Source organism: Myotis brandtii, unplaced genomic scaffold (assembly GCF_000412655.1).
Source record: "Myotis brandtii unplaced genomic scaffold, ASM41265v1 scaffold15, whole genome shotgun sequence".
In the NCBI taxonomy this organism is placed as follows: domain Eukaryota; kingdom Metazoa; phylum Chordata; class Mammalia; order Chiroptera; family Vespertilionidae; genus Myotis; species Myotis brandtii.
This window is the reverse complement of record NW_005355410.1, coordinates 1246876-1267657: the sequence shown is the minus strand read 5'-3', so window position 1 is coordinate 1267657 and position 20782 is coordinate 1246876. Positions and strand designations below refer to the sequence as shown.

General features: G+C 40.2%; 1 protein-coding gene across 1 annotated transcript in view; it reads left to right on the top strand.

Annotated features, from left to right (window-relative positions):
• LRRC63 (leucine rich repeat containing 63) overlaps positions 1–20782 on the top strand; it is a 118618-nt gene that overhangs the window by 39469 nt on the left and 58367 nt on the right. Inside the window, exon 5 of the mRNA XM_005861409.1 lies at positions 15293–15429. Coding sequence (XP_005861471.1) covers positions 15293–15429 — 137 coding nt within the window. The remainder of the gene's footprint in view (positions 1–15292; positions 15430–20782) is intronic.

Genomic DNA, 20782 nt, shown 5'->3' with positions numbered 1-20782 from the left:
ATCAGGCCAGCAGGGGAGTAGTTAGGCATGGATCAGGCTGGCAGGGGAGTGGTTAGGGGGTGATCAGGCTGGCAGGCAGGTGAGCGGTTGGGAGCCAGCAATCCCAGACTGTGAGAGGGATGTCCAACTGCCGGTTTAGGCCCGATCTCGGTGGGATCGGGCCTAAACCAGCAGTCGGACATTTCCTGAGGGGTCCCAGGTTGGAGAGGGTGCAGGCTGGGCTGAGGGACACCCCCCTCCAAATGCACGACTTTCATGCACTGGGCCTCTAGTATGCATATAAGTTCTGCTGTTAATCTCTTCCTGCTACCCCTCCCCACTTCCCTCTGAGATTCATTGGTCTGTTTCATGTTTTCATGTCTCTGGTTCTATTTTATTCATCAGTGTATTTTGTTCATTAGATTTTTTGTTCATTTATTTTACTTTTTAAATTTAATTGTTGATAGATATGCATTTATTGCCATTTTATTATTCATATTTTTTACCTTTTATTTCTTCTTCTTCTTCTTCTTCTTCTTCTTCTTCTTCTTCTTCTTCTTCTTCTTCTTCTTCTTCTTCTTCTTCTTCTTCTTCTTCTTCTTCTTCTTCTTCTTCTTCTTCTTCTTCTTCTTCTTCTTCTTCTTCTTCTTCTTCTTCTTCTTCTTCTTCTTCTTCTTCTTCTTCTTCTTCTTCTTCTTCTTCTTCTTCTTCTTCTTCTTCTTCTTCTTCTTCTTCTTCTTCTTCTTCTTCTTCTTCTTCTTCTTCTTCTTCTTCTTCTTCTTCTTCTTCTTCTTCTTCTTCTTCTTCTTCTTCTTCTTCTTCTTCTTCTTCTTCTTCTTCTTCTTCTTCTTCTTCTTCTTCTTCTTCTTCTTCTTCTTCTTCTTCTTCTTCTTCTTCTTCTTCTTCTTCTTCTTCTTCTTCTTCTTCTTCTTCTTCTTCTTCTTCTTCTTCTTCTTCTTCTTCTTCTTCTTCTTCTTCTTCTTCTTCTTCTTCTTCTTCTTCTTCTTCTTCTTCTTCTTCTTCTTCTTCTTCTTCTTCTTCTTCTTCTTCTTCTTCTTCTTCTTCTTCTTCTTCTTCTTCTTCTTCTTCTTCTTCTTCTTCTTCTTCTTCTTCTTCTTCTTCTTCTTCTTCTTCTTCTTCTTCTTCTTCTTCTTCTTCTTCTTCTTCTTCTTCTTCTTCTTCTTCTTCTTCTTCTTCTTCTTCTTCTTCTTCTTCTTCTTCTTCTTCTTCTTCTTCTTCTTCTTCTTCTTCTTCTTCTTCTTCTTCTTCTTCTTCTTCTTCTTCTTCTTCTTCTTCTTCTTCTTCTTCTTCTTCTTCTTCTTCTTCTTCTTCTTCTTCTTCTTCTTCTTCTTCTTCTTCTTCTTCTTCTTCTTCTTCTTCTTCTTCTTCTTCTTCTTCTTCTTCTTCTTCTTCTTCTTCTTCTTCTTCTCTTTCTACTTCTTCTTCTTCAAGAATACCCTTCAACATTTCATGTAATACTGGCTTGGTTGTGATGAACTCCTTTAGCTTTTCCTTGTCTGGGAAGCTCTTTATCTGACTTTCAATTCTAAATGATAACCTTGCTGGGTAGGGTAAACTTGGTTATAGGTCCTTGCTTTTCATCACTGAATATTTCTTGCAAAGCTTCTGTTGAGAAATCAGCTGGCAGTTGTATTGGCACTCCCTTGTAGGTAACTAACTGCTTTTCTCTTGCTGCTTTTAAGATTATCTCTTTGTTTTGAACTTTTGGCATTTTAATTATGATTTGTCTTGGTGTGGGCCTCTTTGGGTTCATGTTGTTTGGGATTCTGTGCTTCCTGGACTTGTATGTCTAGTTCTTTCACCAGGTAAGGGAAGTTTTCTGTCATTTTTTCAAATAGTTATTTGATATCTTGCTTCCTCTCTTCTCCATCTGGTATCCCCATGATGCAAATGCTGGTACACTTGAAGTTGTCCCAGAGGCTCCTTACACCATCTTCATATTTTTGGATTATTTTTTCTTTTTGCTGTTCTTATTGGGTATTTTTTTGCTTACTTATATTCCAAATCTTGATTCTCAACTCTACTATTGATCCCCTGTAAATTATTCCTTATTTCAGTTAGTGTATCCTTCATTTCTGACTTGTCTTTTTTTATGTTGATGTTCTCTGTAAGTTCCCTAAAGTTCTCATTAGGTTCTTTGAGCATATTTATAACATTGTTTTGAACTCAGTATCTAGTAGTTTTCTTGCTTCCATTTCATTTAGTTCTTTTTCTGGAGATATTTCCTGTTCTTTCATTCGTGACATATTTCTTTGTATCTGCATTTTGGCTGTGTTTGTTTTTATGTATTATGTAGATCTACTATGTCTCCTGGAGTTAGTTGAGTGGCCTTGTGTAGTAGGTGTCCTGTGGGGCCCAGTGGCTCCGCCTCCCCAGTCACCTGAGCTGGGCACTCCATGTGTGCCCCTGTGAGAGTTATGTACACTGTCCGATTATACTTGAGCCTTGATGTATGTTGGCATCACTGGGAGGAGTTGACCTCCAAGCCAATTGGATGTGAGGACCACCTGTGATTATAGTAGGAGAGCTGCTGTGTAGGAGCCAACCCTATGGAGCAGGACTTGCTTCATTAGGACTTTGGTGCTCACTGAGTCTGCCACTTGCTTGTGTCACTCGTGGAGGTGGTAGGATTGTAATCCTGTATGGTTGAAGCTGACTACCAGGTGTACTGGCTCTGGGACCTCCCAGGAGATGCAAAGTCAGCCTCTACCTGTGCCCTGTCTGAGGCCACCCAGCATGAGCTACAAAGCAATCTGCAGATGCCTGCTACTTGTGTTGAGCTTGGAGGTGCCAGGGAGAGGCCAAGCTATGAACTAGGGTGGGCTGCCCTAGTGTCAAGCCTGGAGCCCCTTATCGAGAGGTACGAGGCACACTGATGCCAGGTGCTGCTTGTTTGAGAGATTTTAGGAAATTAAAATGAGAGAAGAGAGGCCAGTTGTATGGAAAAGCCACTGGAAATGGCTTGGATGAATCTGAAAGTAAGGAGGGGTGGGGTCTCAGGGAATCACTGAACAAGTCAAAAACAAGTCAAAAAGTATGAGCCAGATTGATGGAGATTCAGATATGGCACAGCTTGTCAGCTCTGTGGCAGGGAGGGTTCAGCAAAGGAACAATTGCCTCTGCCAGAGCTTCTGTCTGTGAGAAAGCTGTCCCTCCAGCTCTTTCCCGATTTCAGACAATTTAGTTCCTCTGTGAGTGGCCAGGATTTCTTTCAATCTGCTGCCCTAGTGCTGGAGCTCAGAGGGAGTGAGTCCATGCATGGGCCCTTTAAGAGGAACTACCTGGGACTCCAGCAGTCTCTGTGTCACTCATCCACAATCCCTGCTGGTTTTTACAGTCAGAAGTTGTGGAGACTTCTCTTCGTGGCTCTGGGACCCTGGGTTGGGGGCCTCGTGTTGGGCAGAGACCCCTCACTCCTCAGGGAAACCTCCACAGCCAAAATATCCCTCCTGATTTTAAACCACCACACATAAATGTGGGACCAGCCAGTTCTGTGATTCCCCCCATGCACCTCTGCTCCTTCTACTGGTCTTGATGTACTTCTTCTTTAATTCCGTAGCTGTAGTACTTCCATTCAGCTAGATTTCAGGTGGTTCTGAATTATTGCGGGGGGCTGGGGTCTCTTCTGTGTGTCCTATATGGAGAGAGAGATGTGAACTGATTCGTATAAGTTAGAAGGCACTTTTGGGATTAAAGAAAAATGAATTGGACAGACACAAAATTAGATTAAAAGCTTGGGCTGGGTGTGGTGTCTGCCCTCTCATGGAGGGACAGACAGAGAGAGCACGCCAGCACCGGAAGCAGTTTATTATATACTCAAATTACAGGAAGTTACATCACATCTGGGTGGGCCTTGAATTCCTGGCAACATCATGAGATCCATCCCCTTAACACTGGGCGGGAAAGTCAGACTGAGTGGTGTCCAATCTCTTGACTGGGTCCACCCTCAGGGCATGGCTTTGCCTTCACTCTGAGTTTCAGCCGATAAAATTGAACCGAGTGTTTACTAACAGCCCTCAGCACCTCCCCCTTTTCTATATTTAAGCAACTAAAATTGAAAGTAAAACTTAACATCAAGATCAAGGCTTTGACTAAATAAAACTAATAACAAATCAATATCAATGCAAACACAACAATAATAGAGAATCAAACTACAGCTATGTTAATATTTTTAGCTACTGAGTGAAGAGTCTCTTTTGCTGCTGGTGTATATTTACTCAGAGTCCTTAGAGTTGATTGTGCAATGTCTTATAGAAGACTGGCAGCTAACCAATGTCAGCATGGCCAGAAACATGGTTGAGGTAGTAAATTTTGCTTTCTGCCGGCTTTAGTCGTTAACTTCTTCTTCCGCATTGCTGTCAACAGGGCAACTCTCAGTCCCTCGAACAATGGGGCAAGCAGCTTCTCTGGGTCCATCATGGCGATGCACGTAATGCTCTGGCATCCAGATTGGCTGCGCTGTTTCCTTCTGGAAAGATACAAAATACAGCCTCTTCCCCACATTATTATTGAATCTGATAAAACTGTTGTCTGGTATTTGCCTTCTTCAGCGAGGCTAACTTGGCTGAGGCTATTGTACAGGAGGCCTGTTGCCTTTCAGCTGCTGTACAACCCTCTGCATCACGATTCAAAAAATTTAAAATATAAAGCAAAAATTTTTTAAATAAAAATCATGACTGAGTTTGCATTTGAGGTGACACATAACATCTGTCTCCCCCTTTTTGTTTTAATAATTGCATTTTAATAGTACGATTGGCTTACTTCATAATAGCTTGAGAATCATAAGTGATACTAGTTTTATGATAAATTTAATATTGCTGACAAAAATACTGAAAACAGAATTAGCGTACATGAATCCATTGTTGTTTTTAGCTTTAAGGGAGGTCCTAGTACCGTAAAGGCAATAATTAATTTTGTGCTAGGCACTCTTCCCTGTTACTTTTCCTTAATAAATCTTGAAAAGTGAAAGCTGCTTGAAGGTTTTGAGTTATTTTAAGACTCTTCAATCCACATCTGCAGACTAGAAGTAAACATAAGAAAACAACAATGAGGCAAACAATAGTGGTTATGCTGAGAGGTAAATGCAAGGATATCCAGTGGAAGGGGTTAAATTCTTTTAAGTCCTCTTTAAATTGTTGCCAGGCATTCAAGGAATTGGTTTGTAAGTTTGCCTTGGACAACTGTACAATATGCTGTTGTAATTCTAAAATATCAAGGGTTGTGTTACCTTGACCCCAAGCACCAAGAAGGTGATTTTTTTTATTGATTCCCAAGGGTGCAGGGCACTATTATATGGAACAGGGGTAACACAAATCTGGGAAAAATTATAATGACACTGCAGAGATATTCTTTGCTCTAGGCCATGGATTTTATCACCCATCCACAGGACTGTAGACTTTAATGCTGACAATTCAATTTCAAACTGGTTGTCAATTCTTTTTTGTATAGACAAGGTCTTAGTTACATTTTCTTTGACCTGTTGTACGAAATGAGAGGTCTGAACAGTCTGTACCATAGATGAAACAGCAATGCCCACAGAAGTAAGTAACGTTACGAGGGCAAAGATTCCTGCAATTAACATTCCAAGAAATCTTCTTTGTCTTTTTAAGATTTTTTACTAGATCATGCAACAGTTCGTAGGTTTGATGAGATTCCCATGGTTCAGTTAAGTTAGTGGGAACCCAAGCAAAAGCTGGTTGTTTTAAAATAATGAGGGAGTTCTTTTGAAAAGTAGAATTAATACAATGGGATAAAGTGCAACCTGTGCATGACACCTCATACAGATGGCTTGTAACATTAAGATGCATCTGAATGGGGCCTGATAGGAGCACAAACGGATCAAACACACAGGCAGTAGCAAATACTGTCTTATTGAGAGTTTCTCGTAAAGCAGAAATGGAATTATTTGAGCTATAATTAAAACTATACCATTTAATAGGTGCAAGTGCAGCAGCCAATTTCCACTGCATACTTTGTAGGGGCCAATTGTCATGTTGCAATTGAGGCCAACAAATTCTCCTCCATGCCATGAGATGGAGTGATCTTCTTCAACATAGAGATAGGATGCATTCCCTTTCCATTTTAGGGTGTGATTGTTACTATACAGAGACCCATAAGGGCTCCAGTCTTTAAAGAAAAATGGTTATTAAGTTTGCTGGTGGTAGGATAATTACTATAACAGTCTTGCCAATTAACTTCTTCCTCAGTGGGGTACCATTCATAAGACCTTTTACATAATGGCTTAGTGAGGGGGTGTTTTAGCACACTTACATTTTCTGCACCTTTCCCCGGAGCAAGTAGAGATAATAAATGTATTTGAGCTTTTTCTTCCCCATCCTTAGGGGTCCAGGCTGGCCAAAAACCTCTCTTTAATTTTACACACAAGGGAGCAGTGGTTTGATTTATAGTCATACAAAAGGGAAGCTGGGTGGCAACACCTGTGTAATTATACCTTGCCCATATGCTTCCTTGCCCCACCTGTGGTCCTTCTGGATGACCAAGATTTTTAGTATCATTGGTGACTATATTAGGTGGAGGATCAACCCACGTAAGGGGTCTTACCCATGGTGGGTCAGGAACATACTCCAAAATACCTCCCCATTTGCCCCTGGTAGCATTACTGTACAGCTGATTACTGCTAACAATGCAAGAAGGATGTTCTCAGGTGTTCCTGGGCTCCAGGTCACTTCTGGGCTCTTGTCCACTTCGTCCTCTTCCCACTTCTTATCTTCAGTGGGCTGCTTGGGATCATTGCTATCTGTGGGTGGGGTGGTTGATTACCTACAGCTGTAAGGCGTGGCTCCAGGTGCAGACTCCTCTTTAAATTGACCAGTTCCTCTCTCAGATGCATGTTGAAGTTAATATTTCTTGCAGGAATCCACACGAGCTTTGAGAAATTTTCTGGAAATATATAAACATACCCTCAACCAAATGTTAAGAGGGAATTTCTATAAATTAGACTTGAGATCCTTTCATTTAACCAGACCATTTTCCTTTTAGCCCATTTTAATACCAGTGAAAACAGGTGTCCTGCCATAGGCATTACAAGTGAAAATCAATTATAAAGTAACAATTTTAAAATAATTTAGGCTTAATGTAATATTCTTGCAGGAAATCATTCTATTATTCCCCTATATTGTATTAAAAAAATATAAAGAGGCTTTTGAAAAATTTTTTAATGCAGTCTTGATAACTTTAGATTTAATTTTTTGTATAAAGATATGACTGCTTTAGATTCATATTTTGTTAAGCAATTTTTGAACCATCAATAAAAATTTTAATTAATACTTCAGGAACAGTTTCCTGTATAGTACCATTAAATTTTCTTGAATATTCATTCATTTCAATTAGCCAATTTAAATTAATTTGAAATAAAGCTTATTATTTTAATTTTACTTGTCCTAAGTTAAGGACAGTAAATAACCTTAATTGGATTACTGCTATTAGTTCCTTTAAGTACTTTTACATAAGCTATTTAACTTTAGTTTAGGGAGGGAAAATATAAATCATTAACTTTTATTGTCCTCAGTTAAAGGAAGGCAGGGTTTTCTAGATGACTTCAAACCCCTTGGCATTTATATTTTTTTAGATAGTTGTACATGTGAGTCAAGAAATTAGAAAAATGACTTTGTGGGTCTGTGCATACACTTAATAATAACTTTTTATGACATTCAAGGCATATATATTTAAATAAAACTTTGCTATTAATTAATTAATTTCTCCTTTTATTTATTTATTTGTCAGAATTTCCTCATACAATCCCAAGTATATTGTATTGGTCTAATTTAGTTATTTCTTTTTTTGGGAGAAGGAATAAATCCTTTTGTACTACCTCAGGGCCCTTTGAGGTGCACAAAATCTGTCCTTCAGTTATATTCTTGAAGTATTACATTCGGAAAAACCATCAAATATATATCCAATTCAAAAATTATTAAAAACTTAAACCAGTTTTAACATTAAAGGATTTGGTCTTGACCATACAATTAATTACTTTTAATCTGGTCATTGAATTTTTGCCGGAAGCCGGTCCATCCTTGCTACTTGACACAGTCGCTGCAGGGAAGAAACATCTACACAGCATATGTTTCAAGGGACCTGGCATATATGGCACACTGTTCTTAATATGTTTGCTCCCCTTCTTGGCACTATGTGTTTTAACCAAGGTCACCTCTCCAAGAAAGGTTGTTTCCCCAGGTAGGGATTTTTCCCTTAAGTTAGGGAGGGAATAAAACCCCTTAACTACGTGCCAGGTGGGTAGTTAATCACTTTAACTATGAACAATCACGCTTAAGCTACATAATCTTTACTCCCTGGAATGGAGATAAGAAACGCCCTAACCTTTGGAATAGAAATTGATAGGATTAAAATCAACTGGTATAAATACAGATGTAACAAGACAATAAAACACAGAACCTGGCTGGAGATCCTGGATAGAACCAGGCAAGAGAACCCAACCATGATGATCAATTGAACGCTGCCTCCCTGTCCTTCCTTCTTCTCTGACTCCATCCACACCTTTGGGAACCCCTGGACCTGCTGGGGCTCAACCCCAACAAATTTTCATATGTCAGAAAAAAAAAACTGCTGGGGAGAACAGGCCTACTGCTCGCCCATTTTCTCACTGTACAGCTGTGGTCACCTTCAGAGAATTAAGACATAATATTAGTTTATGTAAATCACATTAAATAACTTTCCTTTAATATTCATGGTGACTGCTATTAATAATTAGATTTAATGTCTGAATAATATTCTTCACTTTACCCTGTACCTTTAAAGAATGATCCTATTTACAAGCTTTTTAAGAATTTGAACTTCTATTGTCGGCTTCTATAAAAGTTGACTGGTTAAAACATTGGTCTGTCATATAGCTGAAATTATGAGACCTGGATTATATTATAAAGCTAATTTATTAAGCAATAAGAATAAGCATCTTCACAGAAAAAATATAGTAAGTAAATTCGCTGGGCAAGCATGTTTCTGTCCCACCCGCGTTTCCATGGTAAAACTCTGCTTTAACTCCGCCCCTGAAATTCCATTCTGCCTCAGTAAGCAGACATTCCTTTTGCGATTGGCTAATTCAGAGGGAGGGGCGGGCCTTTGCTATTTCAAAATGGTGGCCCCCAGAAGAGTCAGCGGCCCCAGGCCACGCTGCATGGCAGGAAAATAAAAAAAACGTCTTTCTTTGTTTAAAAAAGATAACTTGCTTATCATTACACTTGGTTAAATTACAGAATTAATCCTCATTTCTAACTAGATTTAGCTTGAAAACTCACTAGAATTATATAACTCTGTAAATCGTAACTTTAATCCTAAACACTTTTTTACGGCGAGACAAAAATTCAGACATAATAATGACAGTACATTTTAAACGAACAAAATCTTATACTGCAGATATTTTACAAGTGAAATTCAGACCAATGCCTGCATCCTTGAGAAACTGCCCGTAGCCTTGGGACCTCAAGCCAGCGATTTAATATGCAAATTCTCCTCCATTGTCTTCCAGCCACCAGCCGCGACCGCGCGGCCCAGGTGGGATTTCAAAAAGGCATCTTTGTTTCTCTTGGGGAAAAAAAACCTGTTGAAATTCAGGCCATGAGCGCCAGCCGGCTTGGGGCGGGGGACCCAACTCCCCCAACCCCGCCAGGCCGCCGGGCAGCGGGAGGCTCAAAAACGCCGAGAAATACCAGGTGCGGTTTTTGAGTCAGGCACTGGGGAAGGCGGGGCAATGGCGCGCTCGCTTTCTCCCCGAGAAAAACCCCAGCAATTAGCCGATTTACCGTTTCCAATTGAAACCAACGGCATGCTTCTAAAAGACCAGATTAAGCACTAACCGGTTTGACTCTGTGGATAGAGCGGCGGCCTGTGGACTCAAGGGTCCCAGGTTCGATTCCGGTCACGGGCATGTACCGTGGTTGCGGGCACATCCCCAGTGGGGAGTGTGCAGGAGGCAGCTGATCGATGTTTCTCTCTCATCGATGTTTCTAACGCGCTATCCCTCTTCCTTCCTCTCTATAAAAAAATCAATAAAATATATTTTTTAAAAATAAAATAAAAGACCAGATTAAGCCAAAAACAAAGCGATAATACACAGACAGCACACAGAACTCAAGAGGACACGCTGTAGCTTTTTTAAAGCTCAAATAGAGTGGAGACTCCTTCTGAGTCTCTTGATCTCCCCAGTTTTATACACCCAGTTAATAACATTTTGTAGCAATCCGCTCCCTACCTTGTTCCTATCTGTGGCGGCTGCGATCTCCGGAGCGATCCCTTTAAAATGCCTCACCTCCAACTTGCCCCATGATGGGAACCAGATATATCGGGGGCTGGGGTCTCTTCTCCGCGTCCCGCAAGGAGAGAGAGACGTGAACCGGTTCGTATAAGTTAGGAGGCGCTTTTGGGATTGGGATTAAAGAAAAATGAATTGGCCCTAACCAGTTTGGCTCAGTGGATAGAGCATCGACCTGTGGACTGAAGGATCCCAGGTTCGATTCCGGTCAAGCACATGTACCTTGATTGCGGGCACATCCCCAGTAGAGGGTGTGCAGGAGGCAGCTGATCAATGTTTCTCTCTCATGGATGTTTCTAACTCTCTATCCCTCTCCCTTCCTCTCTGTAAAAAATCAATAAAAATATATTTTTTAAAAAAGAAAGAAAAATGAATTGGACAGACACAAAATTAGATTAAAAGCTTGGGCTGGGTGTGGTGTCTGCCCTCTCATGGAGGGACAGACAGAGAGAGCGCACCAGCATCGGAAGCAGTTTATTATATACTCGAATTACAGGAAGTTACATCACATCTGGGTGGGCCTTGAATTCCTGGTGATATCATGAGATCCATCCCCTTAACACTGGGCGGGAAAGTCAGACTGAGTGGTGTCCAATCTCTTGACTGGGTCCAACCTCAGGGCACAGCTTTGCCTTCACTCTGAGTTTCAGCCGACAAAATTGAACCAAGTGTTTACTACTGCCCTCAGCACTGAATGATGGTTGTTCTGTATTTTAGTTGTTAATTTTGATGTGGTTGTGGGAGGAGGCAAGTATCGCATTTACTTACACTGCCATCTTCTCTAAAAGCCTCATTGTCATTTTAAATAAATGGGTCATTACAAGTAATTATGACAGATTATGCTCGCTGTGTCTTTATACAATTCTTTATTGGTCATTGGGTGATTGGTTGTTTTGTGAATTAACTTCCAGAATATTGACTTTTAGTGAATTGATTTTTTAGCAAATTGACTTCTTTTCTATTTAAAATACTATATAGAATTAAAAATGTATTTTCCATAATTTCTCTGTAATAATGTATTTTTTCTTTCTCTACAAGTTTTTTTTTTTTCCTTTCTTATATATAACAACTCTTTTATAAATTTGACTAGGACAAATTGACAAGAATTTCCAAGTAATATAGGGGTCTTTTTTCTTCAGGTTAATTTTAACTTCTTTTCTAAATAGTTGTAGATGAGGCCTTGTATCTGCCAAGCATACTCTATCCACTAAAAGAAGAATGAATAAATAAGCGCTCTTCAAATGTAAAATTTAAAGTGCCCACTTTTTAAAGGGATAGAAATCAATAGAACTTGCCATTAACATACAGATCTGTGTTATATAGCTACTAGAGGCCCAGTGCACAAAATTCGTGCACTGGGGAGTGGGGCAAATACTAGCCAAAGAGGCATTCAGCAGTCCAGGACCCCTCACTCCTTACCACTCACCTGCAGTGGAGGCGGGAGAGGCTCCCACCACCGCCGCTGCACTCTCCAGCCCTGAGCCCGGCTTCTGGCTGAGTGGTGCTCCCCCTGTGGGAGTTCACTAACCACAATGGGGCAGCTCCTGTGTTGAGTGTCTGGCCCCTGGTGGTCAGTGCGCATCATAGTGACCTGTCATTTCACCGTTTGGTCAATTTGCATATTAGGGCTTTATTATATAGGATAGATAAAATATTCCAACCAGGATGGTAATATCCAGGCTTAGAAGGGCTGTACTAAGGGTAGGCTAATGATAACTAGTTATCAGCATAGTGTAAATGCAATCAATAGAAGACCAGAGGCTGGCATAAATGTGGTGATTAAAATTGTTACAAGTTTCATGGAAAATTCAAGATGGTAGACTTAAGTAGAAGACAGAGTCTATTAAAATAGTTTTAGACACACAAAAAAGGTAGAAGCAGAAATGGTAAACAAGAATGTTAATATAACAAACTGTATAGATATATACTTCATCTCCTTTTCAAATCTCAGATTATTTAAAACACATAAACAGTAATAATTAATTATAATAATGTATTGTTGATCTTCGATGAGGAACAAGAAGGCTCACTGTGTGCTCAATATTGCTTGAATAATCTATTGCAAGGAGAATATTTTAACCCTGTGGAATTATCTTCTATTGAACATCAGCTAGATGGAGAAGAGAGAAGAATGGCAGAAGAAGGCATTATTAGTGAATACTATAGCACGTTTTTATAGCAGCCTTCTGCAAAAATGGATGATAGTGGTTTTTCTCTATTCAATCTATCAGGATAATATAATATATATACATATATACACACATATACATACATATATACATACCTGTGTAGATGGCCATAGAATACAAAAACTGAAAGAATTGAATGAAAAAAATTAGAATTTCAACAATAATACTTATAAATTTCAATGCCCCACTTTCAAAAATGCATAGAACACTAAGCAGAAGATTAACAAAGAAATAGAAGACGTGAACAACACTATAATCACTTAGACCTAACAGAAATCTATGGGACACTTCAACCAATAGCAGAATAATACATAATTCTCAAATTCACATAGAACATTTTCCAGGATAGACCATAAAGTGAGTCTCATACACTTAAAACAATTGAAAAATCACAGAAAATATATTTTTTTGTCACAGTGAAATGTAATTAAAAATCAGTAACTGAAAGAAATTTGGAAATATATGAAAATTAAGCAACACATTATTAAATAACCAATGATTCAATTAAAAAATCAAAAGGGAAATTTGAAAGTACTTTAAGATGACTGCAAATGAAGAGACAACATACCAAAATTTATGGGATGCCTTTACACCAGTGCTCAGAGGGGAATTTATAGCTATAAATACTTTTATTTAAAAAAGAAAAATTAATAACCTAATATTCTATCTTAAGCCACTATAAAAACAAAGAGCAAACTAAACCTAAAGAAAGAATAAAGAAGGAAGTAATAAAAATGAGACAAAAATTTGTGAAATTAAGAATAGAAAAACAGAGAAAAATAAACAAAACCAAGAGTTGATACTTTAAGAAATCAACAAAATGGACTAAACTTCAATAGACTGACCAAGGAAAAGAAGACCCAAATTACTAAAATTAAGGATGGAAGATGGAACATTACTACCAACCTCACAGAAATAAAAAAGATTTTAAGAGAATACTACATTTAACTGTAAACCAACCAACTAAATAACTTTGGTAAAATGGACACATACCTAGATAAACATAAGAATGGACTCAATAAAAAATAGAAAATCTGAATGGCTGTATAAAAAGGGAAAAGTTCAATAGTAATTTTAAAACTTTCCACAAAGAAAAGTCCAGGACCAGAGAGCTTCATTGGTGATTTTTACTATACATCTTAAGAAGAATTAACACCAATCCTTTACAAATTCTTCCAAAAAAATAGAAGAGAAGGAAAAAACCAATTCAAACTAGAAAACCAGTAATATGCTGATACCAAAACTGGACAAAGATATGGAAAGAAAAACAAACTACAGAACACTATCTTTTATGAATATAGATGCAAAAATCCTCAACAAAATGCTAGCAAACATTTTACACCATGACCAAGTGATATTTATTCTAGGAATGCAAGGTTGGATAAACATACAAAAATCAATCAATGTGATACACCATTTTAACATAATAAAGGGGGAAAATTATGCAATTATCTCAATAGAGACAGAAACCAATTTACAAAATCCAACATCCTTTATGATAAAAATATTCAATATCTAGAAATAGAGGTGGATGTCTGCAAATTTATAAAGGATATCTACAAAAAACCACAGCTTATATCATATTTAATGGTGAAAGACTCAATGTTTTCCTCCTAAAATCAGGAACCAGATGAAGATGTATACTAGTACTCTTTCCACTTTGTATTTAACATTGTACGGGACTTTCTAGCCAAGGCAAGAAAGAGAAATAAAAAACATCCAGGTTGAAAAGGAAGTTAAGCTTTCTCTACTTGTAGATGGCATGGTCTTATATATAGAAATCCGAAGGGATTCACTAAAAAATATATTAGAATTGAGTTCAGCAAAGTTGTAGTGTACAAGATCAATATACAAAAATCAATTGTATTTCTACAAAATAGCAACAAACAATCCTGACAATAAAATAAGAAATAAATTTTATTTACATGAAAAAGAGTAAAATACTTGGGAGCAAGTTTAACAAAAGTACAAAACTTATACTGTGAAAACTACAGAACATTGTTAAGTTAAAGGAAATGTATACTCAGATGACAAGACATCCTATATTCATGGATCTGAAGACTTAATATTTTTAAGATGGCACTGCTCTCAAATTGATCTTCAGATTTATTGAAAATTACAACTGACCTATTTTATAGAATTTGAGAAGCTGGTCTGAGAGTTTATAAGGAAATTACTCCAAATAGCCAAAGTCATCTTGAAAAGGAAAAACAAACTTGGAGGATTTAACTTCTGATTGCAAGAATGAGCATGATCTATTCCACCAATTGTAGATTTTTATGATTATAAAAAGGTTTCCTTTAATGTTAAAGATAGCTAATGTAAGACCTTATTATGATTCACCAGAGGGCAAGAAATATATTAATCAAGCAAAGACCATAGGTTTAAATGGTATATTCTACTATTAAATTTCATATGAAAAATCAGTGTATATGAAACAAGCTGGTTATAATAGCTGCCACCTCATTGATTACGAAGGTTAGTTACCTTATATTTCTGCAGATATCTCTTTCCTCACTTCTTCTTTGCATACTTGCTTCTTATGAAACCATAGGTTGATCAGATAGGATGACTTTCTCATTTAGAAAAGGACCATTCCTGAATCAAGGGATATGTGTACAGCACTATTTTACATATCATGCATAGTATGCTGGTCAGTCATTTTGAAGGCTTCCAAAGGTATTAGATATATTTGATACAGACAATTAATATTACTGTACTGATTCTACTACATTAATTCAAAGCATTTTTAAAATGGAATAGGAATTTGCATACTTTATTATTCTACTTATGTTTGTTTCTCTTTTCTGTTCCTTAGATATATTGTCTTAAACATTTACAAGTTCTGATCCTGAGAAATAATCCTATCAGAATAATCCCTTCTGATATTCAACAACTTAAGCTCCTTAGAGTTTTCAACATTGCCTTTAATTTGATTACGACTCTTCCTCTTGGGTAAGATTGATAATTTGATATTATAAATAGAAAATAAAGAGCTTATGACATAGAAAAGGATCAATTCCCCTTTTGAAAGCAGCTAGCAACTTTTCAGCTCTTTAATAATTCTTATTCTTTTCCAATTAGCTGACTTGTTTTTCATTGCTGTGTTAAAAATAATCCTACTAGCCAGATGCCAATTAACCTTTCTCGGCCTCAATTTCCTAATCTATGAACCAAGAAATTAGTCTTTATGATATTTAAGATCCTTTAAACTCTAATAGGAATGTTAATATTTGAGTTTAAAAGAGATGGCTTTTCCCCACGTATGAACTGGTAATTATTTAATTACTAATAAAATTTTTAAAGAAAAACCTTTACCAAATGCCAAAACAAGATACCACTTCCAGTAAATGCTTAACAAATTCAATATAAGTTAAGGACAAAGGGATGGGGACTCTGAAATATTTGAACAGTATTTCTCAAAAGAAGATTCTTATAGTAATTAAGGAAGTGCATCAAAATTCATTTATAAAGTTCTTCATCTAGCAGTTTGTAATTAACAATCCAACAAATTCTACATTCATAAACCTTAAAACTATTTAGTCATTTAAAAGAATAAAAAGGCATGTAAAATATTATACTATTTCTGTATAAAAATGTAAAACTCACACATTATAAAAACACTAAGGCAGTAAGAAAATTGCATTATGGGAATTTTATTTCTGTTTGACTCACCTATATTTTTCCACAGTAACATAAATTGTATTTTCCCTGCCTTGATATTAGAATTAGCCATTTCTTTAAGAAAACCCTGTGTTTTTTTTTTATTAATCCTCATGCAAGGGTATGTTTTGATTGTTTTAGAGAGAGGGGAAGGGAGAGGGAGAGAAAGAAACATCAATTGGTTGCCTCCCACATGCACCTTGAGTGGGGATCGAACCCACAACCTGGGTGTGTGCCCTGTCCAGGAATCGAACCTGCAACCTTTGGCACATGGGATGACGCTCCAATCAACTGAGCCACATTGTCCAGGCCCTGTTTTCATTTTATTGCAGAATGATCTTTAAAAACCAATATCTAAGTATTGAATGTCTCCATTGCTATTGAGATGACACTGTTTATAGACACTCACAGTATACAGAGCTTAGTAATATATGTATTTAGAAATCTATGTATACACATATCTATAATTATTTATCTGTGTATATTTATTTATATACACACATATAGATACACACAACTATATATACACACATATGTACATATGTGCATCTAAACAAATGAATACTGTATAATCTATAATAACAATTACATACTTTAAATAACCATAACTTATTTAAACAAAATGTAAAAATACCTAAAACAACTAAAAGTTTATCATAACTACATGGTCAACATTGTACATTGTTTAGAGATTAAGCAAACTAGTTTGAATTATTGGTTATAAACAAAAGTTTTAAGAAGCCCTCACACCTGTCAGAATGACTGTCATCAATAAATACACAAATGACAAGTGTTGGCAAGGATGTAGAGAAAAGGGAACCCTTGTGCACTGTTGTGGGAATGCAGATTGGTACAGCCACTATGGAAAACAGTATGAGGTTTCCTCAAAGAAATTAAAAATGGATCTGCCTTATGACCCAGTGATTCTACTTCTGGGGATTTATCTGAAGAAATCCAAAATACTAATTTGAAAGGATATATTCACCCCTATGTTCATTGCAGTGTTATTTACAACTAAAGGCCCGGTGTACAAAATTTGTGCAGTGGGGGGAAAGGGGTGTCCCTCAGCCCGGCCTGCACCCTCTCCAATCCAGGATCCCTCTCGCAACCCAGGACCTCTGGCTCCTAATTGCTTGCCTGCCTGTGGACCTGATCCCTAACTGCTCTCCCCTGCCGCCCTGATCCCCCTAACTTCTCTCCCCTGCTGGCCTGATCCCCCTAACTGCTCTCCCCTGCCAGCCTGATCCCCCTATCTGCTCTCTCCTACTGGCCTGATCCCCCTAACTGCTCTCTCCTGCCGGCCTGATTCCCCCTAACTGCTCTCGCCTGCCGGCCTGATCACCCCTAACTGCTCTCTCTTACCGGCCTGATCCCACCTAACTGCCTCTGCCTTGGCCCCTGCTTTGTCCTGAAGGATGTCTGGTCTAATTAACACATTACCCTTTTATTAGTATAGATAGAGGCCTGGTGCATGGGTGGGGGCTGGCGGATCAGGGTGGGGGTCCCATTGGGTGGTGGGGATGGCCTGGGCAAGGGGCCTGGGTGGTTTGCAGGCTGGCCATGCCCTGATCAGGGTAGGGGTCCCCACTGGGGGGCAGTGCCAGCCTGAGCAAGGGGCCTGGGCAGTTTACAGGCCAGCCACACCCCTAATTAGGGTGCGGGGGTCCCCACTGGGGGCCAGGGCCAGCCTAGGCGAGGGGCCCCCAGGGGTTTGCAGGCCGGCCACATCCCCATCAGGGTGGGGGTCCCTGCTGGGGGCATTGCCGGCCTGGGTGAGAGGCTGGGGGGTTTGCAGCTGGCCACACCCCTGATCGGGGTGAAGAGCTGAGGGCCATTTGCAAGCTGGCCATGCCCCCATTGGGGTGGGGGTCTCCGCTGGGGGCCATGGCCAGCCTGGATGAGGGGCTGATGTCTCTTTGCAGGCTGGGCATGCCCCCATCAGGGTAATGGTCCCCACTGGGGGTGGGGCGTACCTGGGCAAGGGGCTGATGGCCATTTACATGCTGGCGAAGCCCCTGGCCATGTCAGGATGGACGTCTGGAATACATCTGGTCTAATTAGCATATTACCCTTATATTAGTATAGATAGCCAAGCTATGGAAGCAACCCAAGTGTCCATCAATAGACAAGTAGATAATATTCATATATTATCTAAGCACCGCCCCCAGCCGGGACCCCCATGTGCTGCCTAAGCCCCGCTGCCAGCTGGGACCCCATGGCAATCTGAGAGCAGGAAAGTGCGGCCTGCAGGCAGCACCCAGAAAGGCCTGCTCCTGGGTCACTGTGGAGATCCCAGAGCAGGAAAGTGCGGCCTGCAGGCAGCCCCCAGGTGGGCCTGCTCCTGGGTCTCCATGGCGATCCCAGAGCAGGAAATTGGGGAGGGTAGGCAGCCCCCAGGTGGGCCTGCTCCTGGGTCACCATGGAAATCCCAGAGAAGGAAAGTGCGGCCTGCAGGCAGCCCCCAGGTGAGCCTGCTCCTGGGTCACCATGGCGATCCGAGAGCAGGAAAGTGCAGCCTGCAGGCAGCCCCCAGGTGGGCCTGCTCCTGGGTCGCCATGGCAATTCCAGAACAGGAAAGTGCGGCCTGCAGGCAGCACCCAGGAGGGCCTGCCCCCGGGTCTCCTCGGCGATCCAGCCATCCATGAGCAGGAAAGTGCAGCCTGCGGGCAGCACCCCACCCTGGCCACAGCTCAAGGGAGAGAACAACATGCAGTGGAGGCCAGGAGCCTGAGAGATCAACACAGAGGGGTGCCTGATCCAAGCCTGCACGGTGTGGCTGGGGGCAGGCCCCCAGCAGACACACACACACACACACACGGGACACCTGCTCCGATCCTCTGCTGCCAGACTGTGGCCGTCAGTAGGACATCCACTGAGGGCTCCCAGACTGTGAGAGGGGCAGGCTGGGCTGAGGGAACCCCACCCCCCAGTGCACGAATTTCATGCACCTGGCCTCTAGTCTATAATAATAAAAGCGTAATATGCAATTCAACTGAATGGCTGAAGAGCAGAACCACCACCCGGATGACCATGCTATGATATGCACTGGCGCCAAGCCAGCCAAGGCAGGTGCGATGTGATTGGTCAGCAGGCCCTGCCACCACCCCATGATTGCCCCAAAGGAGGCCCAGGCCACCTACTGGCGGGTGAGTAGGGCCTCCCTCTGTGGGGCAATCGATCGCAGGGCTCCCAGACTTCGAGAGGGTGCAGATCGGGCTGAGGGATACCCTCCCCCCACTGAGTGCATGAATTTTATGCACCAGGCCTCTAGTATTGTAATAACTATGAATAGTGTCAGATAGGTACTAGATTTATCAGGGTGGTCACTTAGTAAGTTGAACATTATTCAATAATGTTCAATCACTGGGTTGTACACCTGAAACTAATATAACATTTTATGCCAACTATAATTGAAAAAACATTATTAAAAAAAAGTTTTAAGGAGGTATTTTTCAAAAATATTAGTGTTTCTAAAATAAAGCAGTACAATTTTATTAAATGCCATTGGATATGTATGCATATCAAGGGATGATTGACAGCATATTGAAGCCAAGTATAAAAAACATAATTGGAATTATGGGAATAATAAAATTATAATTGTTATGGGGATTAACTTTATTGAACCTCAGAGAAGACTTAGAGTAAGCTCTGACATAGGTAAAAATGTTCATTTGCAGAGCTGTTAAATGTAAACTCACACAGAGGAAACTTATACAGTGCGGGATGAGGTGCTTTGTATTTAAAGGTTATTGTCAGAACTCTAGCTTTCCAGTAAAGAAGACCCAACATAGAATGGCAGGACTAAGGGTGCTGTAACTGGATAAAATTGAGTGAAATGCACTGAACCAATTATGTAGTTGGATCTCATTACTGTTACAAGCAATAGCACTGATATATTTTAAATATTATGTTTTTATTTTTGTAATTAATCCAGCAAATGTTTATGAAGTATCTATTGTGTGCTCCCTAGTAGATCACCACCTAAGAGGAAGGCAGACAATTGCACACAATTACAGAAAGTAAAATAATGGAGATGCACTATGTAAAATTCCAAACAGTGGCATGTAACTCAATCTGGAGAGTCAGAGTTGGCTCCCTGGAAGAGATGACATTTGATCCAAATGTAACTGAGTGTGAATGAGCCACATTAATAGTGATAAGGAGCAAGAGGTGATTATCTTATCTAATAAAAGAGAAACATGCAAATTGCCCGTCCCCCCGCTACACTAACAAGCCACACCCACAAGCCAATCAGGAGTGAGTATGCAAATAAACCCAACCAAGATGGTAGTGGCCACAGAGCTGGAGCAAACAGAAGCCTTGTGTTGCCCCTGGCGATGGAGGAAGCCAAGCTTCCTGCCTGCCCTGGCTGGCTGTGGGCTCTGCTCAAGGCTACAAAGTTTCAACTATAGAAGATAAATAAATCCCAGATACCTGCTTCCATGGCCAGCCTGAAAACTGCCATCAGCCCCTCACCCAAGATGGACACACCCTCATGGGGTGAGGGTCCCCATTGGGGGGCTTGGCCAGCTTGCAAACAGCCCTCAGTCCCTCATGCAGGCTGGCCAGGCACCTCAGTGAAGACCCCCACCCTGAAGGGGGTGTGGCCTGCCTGCAAACAGCCCTCAGCCCCTCACCCAGGCTG